We start from the raw sequence: 9,712 nt of genomic DNA, 5'->3' as shown, positions 1-9,712 counted from the left end.
TTGTATCCTACACAATATCTGGTCCTAAAATTTTCCATTTACCGAGCTCGTCCCAATAAAGTGGAGAACGACATTTCCGTCCGTACAACGTTTCATATGGGACCATCACAATACTTGCTTGAGAGCTATTATTGTAGTCAAATTCCACCAAAGGAAGGTAGCATGCCCAGCTACCACTGAAATCTAGTACGCAGGCTCTTAACATGTCCTCCAGTGTTTGGATGGTCCTCGCTAACTGTCCGTCTGTCCGAGGATGGTAGGCAATGCTAAATCACAATTTAGTCCCCATTGCTTCTTGTAAACTCTTTCAGAATCTTGACGTAAAACGAGAATCTTTATCCGACACTATTGATTTTGGTACCCCATGTAATCGAACAATCTCCTGTAAATAAATTTTTGTCAGCTTCTCGAGTGAGTGCTTCACCTTTATTGGTATGAAATGAGCTGCTTTAGTCAACCTATCCACAATCACCCATATTGCATCATACCCAGCCTGAGTTCGTGGTAACCCCACTAAAAAGTCCATGGCTATTCCTTCCCATTTCCATACCGGTATCTCTAGAGGTTGCAATGGTCGTGCAGGCTTTTGATGTTCCACTTTGACTTGTTGACATGTCGAGCATCGCTCTATGAATTCAGCAATGTCTCGCTTCATTCCATTCCACCAAAATCACCCCTTAAGATCCCGATACATTTTAGTGCCTCTAGGGTGTATTGTGTATGGTGAGAAGTGTGCTTCCTCCAATATTAGTTTCCTTATCTCCTCATTATTAGGTACACAAACTCGATTCTGGTATCTGAACAAACCATTAGATGTGGCATAAAATCCCAAAGCTTGACCCTTGTTGACTCTCTCCTTAATTCGAATGATCTCCTCATCTTTTTCTTGGGCCATGCGGATGTCCTCTAGTAGCGTGGGTTTAATCTCGAGTTTTGCCATTAACACTTGTACCTCTCCTATCACAATCTCCATATCGAGCTTCTCAATGTCCATCTTCAGATTATGGGGCAAGGCTTTTAAGCACGCTATCTCACTTCTTGATTTTCTGTTTAAGGCATTCGCAACCACGTGGCTTTCCCGGGGTGATAATTGATTATGCAGTCGTAGTCTTTTATTAGCTCCAGCCATCGCCTCTGCCTTAAGTTTAGTTCCTTTTGCGTGAATAAGTATTTAAGGCTCTTGTGATCTGTATAAATTTCACACTTCTCCTCGTAAAGGTAGTGTCTCCAGATTTTCAACGCAAAAACTACTGCAACAAGTTCTAGATCATGGGTGGCATAATTTAGCTCATAACTTTTAAGTTGTCGAGAAGCATACACTACTACTCTATCATTTTGCATGAGGACGCAGCCAAGCCCCTTTTTGGAAGCGTCGCTATAAATAACAAAACCACAAGATTCTAAAGGAAGCGTTAGGGTCGGAGTAGTTACCAACCACCGTTTTAGTTCTTGAAAACTTTGCTCACACTCATCCGTCCACACGAAATGAGCATTCTTCCTTGTCAAAGCAATCAGCGGTCTAGACAATTTTGAAAACCCCTCCACGAAACGCCGATAATAGCTGGCCAAACCCAAGAAACTTTTGATTTCATGTACATTGGTGGGTCTCTCCCAACTTACTACAGCTTCAACTTTCTTGGGGTCTACCGAGATGCCTTCTTTTGACACTACATGCCTGAGAAAAGTAACTCTATCCAGCCAAAACTCGCACTTTGAGAACTTTGAGTACAACTATTTTTCTTTAAGCCTTTGTAAAACACGCCCCAAATGGTCTTCATGTTCCTTAAAGCTTTTGGAGTAGATTAAGAGATCGTCAATGAACACTACTACAAATTGGTCTAAGAAATCATGAAATACCTAGTTCATCAGATCCATGAATGCTGATGGTGCATTTGCTAACCCAAATGGCATTATCAAGTACTCATAATGGTCATATCGGGTTTGGAAAGCCTTCTTGGAAATATCTTCCCTACTTATCCTCAACTAATGATACCCCGAACGAAGGTCGATCTTTGAGAAGATTAGAGCACCCCGCAGCTGGTCGAACAAATCGCTTACGCAAGGCAGTGGATATCTATTCTTGATGGTAATTTTGTTGAGTTCCCGATAGTCAATACACATCTGAAAAGTACCATCATTCTTTATCACAAAGAGTACAGGCGCTCCCCGTGGCGACACACTAGGGCGAATAAACCCTTTGTCTCACAACTCTTGTAGCTGGGTCTTCATTCTTTTAACTCTGTTGGTGCCATCCTATAAGGTGCTTTGGATATTGGAGCTGCTCCCAGAATTAAATCAATGAAAAATTCTTTCTCCCTGTCTAGGGGAAGTCTTGGAAAGTCTTCTGGAAAAAACATCGAGAAATTCTTGCACCACGGGTATCTCCTCCATCTTCCTCTCCTCATGAGATGACTCAAGCATGCAAGGTAGACTTAACATCCATCTAGCCATAATTGCTTGGCCTGAGTTGTTGAGATTAATTGTGGAGTAGCGCTCACTTTGGATCCCACAAATTTGAATTTAGTGTTAGCTGGTAATCTGAAAATTATCTTTTTGTTGTGGCAGTCAATGATGGCATGATTGTTTGATAACCAGTCCATTCTGAGGATGATATCGAACCCTTCCATATCAAATACAATCAAATTGGCCGTGAGGGTTCTCCCCTCAATAAGAATTGGGCAACTCAAAACTATTTTCATGCATAGCATTGATTTGCCTACCGGGGTAGATACTACTACTCCTACTTCCATTGGTTCCATATTAATATGAAATCTCCTAGCATACTTAGTTGATATAAAAGAATGAGTAGCTCCAAAGTCAAATAAAACAACAACCTTACCAATAAAGAAAGGTAAAGTACCTATGACCATTACATTATCTATCTCAGCATCACCTGGTGTGAGGGCATATACCCTGACTTGAGTGGGTGGTTTGCAGTTGTTCCCTGTCTGTAGTGATGCAACACCTCCTTTTGTCTTTGGGCAATCTTGTGCAAAGTGGATGGCCTGTTCGCATCGGTAGCATATGTTAGTCCCTGCACGACACGGTCCATTGTGGGGGCGTTGACATTTGGGGCAGGGCGTGCCGTTGGCTGAACTTGGTCTGTTTCCTATGGGTTTGACTCTCTGATTATTTCTATTTGGTCTTCGTTTTCATCCAGCTTGGTTTCGATTCAGTAGGAGTGCAGCCCTCTTTCGTGATTCTATCATTGCCATAGCATTTCTCTTCACACTTTCCTCAGCTAGGGAGGCCTTGTTGACCAATTCCACAAAATTTCGAATTTCAAAGCATACAACTTGGTCATGGATCCGTGGGTTGAGACCCTGTTCAAACTTCCTTACTCGATTTTCTTCATCCATTACCAAGTAGGCAGCAAAGCGAGCCAATTCATTAAAGTGGCCAGCATATTGAGCGACTGTCATATTTCCCTGGGTGAGGTCCATGAATTCTCAAGCCTTCCCGTCTCTGAGTATCTTAGGAAAATATTATTGGAGAAATTCTTTCTGAAATCAAAGCCAAGAGATTGTTTCCTCACTGCCTAGTTCTTGAATCGGTAATACCTTCTTGGAGGTCCACCAGTGCCTGGCTTCACCTGATAGTCAATAAGCGGTGTATTGTACCTTTTGCTCTTCCGTACAATCTGCAAGTTGCAAAATTTCTTCCACGTTGGTCAACCAATTCTCGCACTCCATAGGATCTCGTTTCCTATCAAACAGAGGAATGTGGAGTCACTTAAAGCGTTTGAACGGGCAGCCATGCTCCTCTTCACGGCGTGCTTCTCTCCTAAGATCAATTATAACCGTGACAAATTTCCTAGCCATAGCCTAAAACATCTTAGCCATATCAGGGGTAGCCTCAGCTCTCAAACCTTGTGATGATCCTTCTCCTCCTTCCGCCATAACTCTTTCCTATTTAAATATTTGTAAAAATTAAAAATTTTAAATCGTAAGTGTAGCGATGAACCTAACCTAAGCCTAGGTTTCCATGTTATTCCCTAGTTTAATTAGCAAGTCAAACTTATAGTTGACTTCGCTCTGATACCACATTTGTCACGACCTCGTTTAAAAAGAAAAGGGGAAACACGAACTAATGAACTTACAACTATTAAGAAATGTTTATATTACTATTAAACATGCACATACATTCCAAGGAAAGATAAGAGAGATAGCTAGTATAATTAAAACTTTAATATAAATAATCTATCATCATATAAAACTTGGAATCCAAAGAAACATAAGAAGCCCTTCAAGGAGGTATAAACCAAAAGTAATTACTATAGGGAGGTCATAGCCTTCCCACGAGTCAGAGTCCTAATACAAAATATCAAATTGTACAGTCGACAAAACAAAAGGCTGCATAGTCGAGGCTTGGTCCATCAATCTACAGTGGAATCTCAGGTGCTGCAGCTAATACGGCTATACAAAATAATATGTCCAGATATCCCAATCATAGGGCCAGATGATTGGGTCCTTAAACACTAGTAGGCCTACTGGTAGACCCATCCTCAAAACTATTATATAAAGCGCCATCTGGAAAAAAAAAAAAAGGGTGAGGTCGACAACTCAGTAAGTAGCCACAACATCAAGATGCTATAAAACATGTTATGCAGATTTTATGTCATAATCTCAATCATGTACAATAATAATCATTTCAAAATTAAATAATTAAAAAAGTGAGAATAGTAAATAAGTGAGTAAGTTATGCAATGTATATGCAGTTCCTTTTATTTTCCTTTCTCAAATCATGTTTTACCCTTTGACCCATAATCGCAATTTTATCATGTGCGGCGCATGTTGGCTTGTCCCGAAGGACCTATTTGCTCATGCTATCGTCATAGGAGAGAGCTACCGGGTTGAGAACTTCTTTAGGTGAAGGCCACCTGGTTGATAGCACACACCTTCTCGTAACCGTCATTCGGTGTACCTGCCATGCTACCTATGTGATCTGGTACAGACCATTCCTTTAGTGCCTCGAGGTTAAGCATTTATTATCATGAATGCATATGTAACATTTCATATAATTTTACAAGCTCATTCGTAATTGTGTAATATACCATGAAACCTCGTGAGCTCTTTTCATTCATAATCGCATTCATGCATAACTCATCAAAATAAGGTAATTGTAATACGTAAAGTCCTTAAACCATGACATATGATTGAATAAAACTTGACATTAAAATATGAAAGGAAGTGCAATTTTAAATCTTTGGAAAAAAAATGTTGGGGATTTTAAGTTTTATATGAAATGTTACATATGCATTTATGATAATAAATGTTTAACCTCGAGGCACTAAAGGAACGGTCGGTACCAGATCGTATGGGTAGCATGGTAGACACACTGAAGGGCAGTTACAAGAAGGTGCGTGCTATCAGTCAGGTGGCCTTCACCTATGGAAGTTCCCAACCTGGTAGCTCTCTCCTGTGACAACAGGATGAGCCGATGGGTCCTTGGGGACAAGCCAACGTGTACCGCACATGATAAAATTGCGATTATGGGTTAAAGGGTAAAACATGATTTGAGAAAGGAAAATAAAAGGAAATGCCTATATATTGCATAACTTACTCACTTATTTACTATTCTTGCTTTTTAATTATTTCATTATGAAATGATTATTATTGTGCATGATTGATATTATGATATAAAATCTGCATAGCATGTTTTATAGCATCTTGGTGTTGTAACTACTTACTGAGTTGTCGAACTCACCCATTCTCCCTTTAATTATTTATTTATTTATTTATTTTTTATTTTATTTTATTTTTTCAGATGGCGCTTTATATAATAGTTTTGAGGATGGGTCTACTAGTAGGCCTGCTAGTGCAAGGACCCAATCATCTGGCCCTATGATTGGGATACCTGGACATATTGTTTTGCAGAGCCGTAGTAGCTGTAGCACCTAGGATTCCACTATAGATTGTTGGACCAACCCTCGACTGTGCAGCCTTTTGTTTTGTAGACTGTACATTTTGATATTTTGTATTAGGAGGACTCTGACTCGTGGGAAGGCTATGACTTCCCTATAGTAACTACTTTTGGTTTATACCTCCTTGAAGGGCTTGTTGTGTTTCTTTGGATTCCTAGTTTTATATGATGATAGATTATTTATATTAAAGTTTTAATTATACTAGTTGTCTCTCTTATCTTTCCTTGGAATGTCTGTGCATGTTTAATAGTAATATAAACATTCCTTAATAGTTGTACGTTTATTAGTTAGCTTTCCCCTTTTCTCTTTAAACGGGGGCGTGACAATACTTCGGCCAAAATGTTTAAAATAAGCCCAAAAAATAGGTCCAGTGATGACCAAAAACACTAAAAAGTCCAAAAGCCCATATAAAAAAGTGATTATAAAACTGTTGGTTATTAGTTTGGATAATTGCTAACCGCCTAGGTGGTTGCAGTTATTAAAATCGACAACCATCCAAGGCGGTTGCGGTTAGTGGTTATAGCCAATAACTGCTAATCGTAACCGCTTGTGCAGCCCTAAAATGTGACATGCACTGTTCACACATCACCTTCTCAAATGTGACGTGTGAATAGTGAAAAATGTCACTTTCTAGAAGGTGACGTACACTATTAACATGTCACCTTCTAAAAGGTGACACTTGGGCAAAAACGTCGCCTTTTACTATTCATACTTCATTAATTTGGATTCCAATCTCTATAATTTGAGTCATTTTGAAAAAGTCACTATTCAAACCTCACTAGTTGAATAATGACTTTTTTGGGCAAAAAACATCATTACATCTGGTATTTTTTTGTAGTGTAAACGAGTAACCATTCTATAAGAAGAAAGTGTAATTTTTATTTAAAAAATTGTGTAGAATTGTTGCAGATTTTTTTTTAAAATTTTTTTTTTATGAGCCAATTGTTGAGGACCTTGAAATATGGGTTCGTACGTGCCTTTTACTAGTTGATAAGAGCATCTCCAACCGTGATAAGCTTCCAATGCCCCTTTTGTTTTTGGTTTCTGGCGAACACGCGATTGACTCTTCTTTCCGGTTGCTGTCATCTTCTTGGTATGCTTTTTATGTTTTTTATTTCCCTGTTTATTTTCCTATAATTTTATTTGACTTTCCTTTTTTTTGTTCTTTCTATCTTGTTTTATTTTCCTGTAATCGTTTTTGTTTTTGCTTATAATAATGTTCGGTCCTCTCTCTCGATCTACCCGCCTGATGCCCTTCGAGTTTGTTGCTTTGGTCCAGACTTTTGGATTATGGATGTGAACGCTATCCTGACTTTCGAGTTGAGGATGATGAGTTTTAGCTTGAGGTTCTCTACTCTCAGTGCCGAGGAATAAGAGTTACCTATGCATTAGTTTGAGTCTGTTTGGCACAGATCTGTTGTTTAATTTGAAAATTAGTCATAGATTAGCGAATTTTGTTTGAGTTTAGAATGTAATACGTCATTTTTGACGCTTGTAACCTCGTAACTTCGACTATGGTTGCTTCAGAGCTTTTGCTATGTGTTATTTAAGATTTATGCTCATTTATCAATGAATGAGACTCAACTCATTCATTTAAAAAAAAAAAAAAAAAAAAAAGAAGGCATCTCCAACTGTATAGGGAAGTGATAATAGTTAAATCTGCCTATTTGCTGTTCATAATTACAAATTTTTTTAATAATTTATCTCTCTATACCTATCGCCTTTCTCTCTCACTCCCTCCAATTCCAACAACCCAACCCTTCTCTCTCTCTCGCCTTCTGGTACTCTCCCTCCCTCTCGCTCTTATCATTGAAATTCCGCCTACTGTTTGATTTTTTTTTTTTTTTCGTTTTAAATTTCGAAACTCATCGGAGAAGGTGATTTTGGAGGGTTGATTTTCTAATTTTTTTGGTCGATTGGTGAATGGGGGTGTTTGGCTGTGGAGTCTGGTGGTATTGGTGGAAACAAAGGATGGGTTTGGGTAAATCCGGTTGGAGGGAAAACTCGATTCTGATGAATCTGGATTCACACAAATTTTTTTTTTTTTTTTTTTTTTTTCATATTGGTTCTTTGCCTGGTGTGGGTTTTTCATATGGGTTCTTCATGATCTGTTTTTTAATTTTTTGGAGATGCTTTGTGTTTTTCTTCATTTGGGTTCTTTGTCATTTGATGGTTTGGTTCGGTATTCCATTGCTGGTAGAGAGAGAGCCGAAAGAGATGAGATGGGAAGAAAAACGGTTGGGATAAAAATTAATAAAAAAAATATTGAAAAATAATTTTTTTCTTAAAAAAAGTTAAAATATATAGTCTATTGGAGTTTGAATTAAAAAATTAATAGTTAAAATAAATAAAAGTGTATTTTGAGTGGCTAAAATAGTCATTCTTGCTAAAGATGCTCTAATATGAAATGAATGAGAGCTGCTAGGCATCCCAACACTTTTTTTTTTCAAATGATGTGGACCCCAAATTCATTTAAAAAAATATATATATAAATTTATTTATTTATTGAATGAACCAGTTCATTTAAGAAAAGTAATTTGATAAAAAAATGTTAGGATATCTAATATTATTCGAAATGAAATAGATGGTTGCAACTGGCGTGCCCTAATTGTCATCTTTAAAAGGCAATGCCGATTAGGGTTGTTAAGAGAGCAAGCCGCTCGTGAGCGAGCTCGGACTCGGCTTGCATAAATTTGACTCATACTCGGCCCAAATATTAAATAAAGTATTTCATGAATACGAATCCTGGCTCAAATATTAAACGAAGCTAGCTCGGTTCAACTCGGCTAAGCTCGTGAGCAGCTCATATAAAACTCGAATTGGTAGTTATTCACATAATTCCTCATATTAATATTAAAAATTGATTATTATTATTATTATTTTTTTCTAGTAGCATCCTTTTATTATAAAATGATGTATATTCACTCGCTTTGAAACCAAGTGTTTTATTGTATTGACTCGGGCTTCATACTCTGCTAATCAGACTAAGGAAATGCTCATATATGCAAGTTGGCTTTTTTTTTTTTTTTTTTTTTGAGCTTGAGCAGTTTAAAAGTACTTAAAGTTCAAATTTATAATAAAAATAAATTATTAAATTAAATTAAATATAAGAGTCAGCTCGTGAACTGACTCGGCTCGGCTTGACTTATTATGAATTCGAGTTCAATTTTTTGACTTGTCCTTAAGCTCGGCTCGAGTTCGAACTCAAGTAAAATTTAAACAAGCCGAGCCCAAATAAAAAAAAGTTCACTCAAACTCGGCTCGTTTATACCCCTAATGCCAATATATATATATATATATATATATATATATAGAGTTATATATATATAGTTATTTATATTTGAGTAATATTTTTAACTTTAAAAAACCGGTGAATATTCTACTTTGAGCGAGAGTTGAGCAATGCTAGGAACCGGGTAAAATCAGTTTAAGGTGGTGTTTGGTAAATGAGTTGGCCTATACACTGTAGTTGATGTAAAAAGAATAAGAATGTTTTGTATAAAAAAAATGGAAAAAGTGGTATGGAAAAGTGAAAAAATTTTGTTTTGTAGTGTTTTTTTTTTTTGAATAATAATAAAAAGTAAATTATTTGATATAAAAAGTGAAAAAGTTAGAATGTTTTGATGTTAATTTTTTTGGAAAATGGTGATGAATAGTGTCTAAGCCAACTCCAACCCTTTTACCAAACAAGGCCTAAAGCTGGAGTTACTGACATGGCGTGACGTCATCCCATTTATTATATTAAAATAATTTGAAATAAAAAATTTGTGGCGGGCGTCTAGTTAGGGA

At 37.3% G+C, this 9,712-nt stretch overlaps 1 protein-coding gene across 1 annotated transcript; it reads right to left on the bottom strand.

The window, feature by feature from the left end:
• Positions 1–307: 307 nt before the first annotated feature.
• LOC132191007 (uncharacterized) lies at positions 308–1,129 on the bottom strand. Its single transcript, XM_059606056.1, has 2 exons — positions 785–1,129; positions 308–649 (listed from the first exon to the last, which is right to left on the bottom strand). Exons 1-2 carry the CDS (start codon positions 1,127–1,129, stop codon positions 308–310), a joined length of 687 nt encoding a protein of 228 aa, XP_059462039.1.
• Between the last annotated feature and the right edge of the window lie 8,583 nt (positions 1,130–9,712).

Source organism: Corylus avellana, chromosome ca1 (genome assembly GCF_901000735.1).
Source record: "Corylus avellana chromosome ca1, CavTom2PMs-1.0".
Taxonomy (NCBI): Eukaryota; Viridiplantae; Streptophyta; class Magnoliopsida; order Fagales; family Betulaceae; genus Corylus; species Corylus avellana.
Note: the sequence above shows the minus strand (reverse complement) of the source record. Positions and strands in the feature narration are given on the sequence as shown.

Excerpts from the sequence above, each read along its gene's own strand:
- LOC132191007 (XM_059606056.1), bottom strand. The coding sequence starts at position 1,129 with ATGGCTGGAGCTAATAAAAGACTACGACTGCATAATCAATTATCACCC. Across the intron at positions 650-784 it reads TGTTCAGATACCAGAATCGA|CGAGACATTGCTGAATTCAT; the intron begins GTTTGTGTACCT and ends AATGGAATGAAG.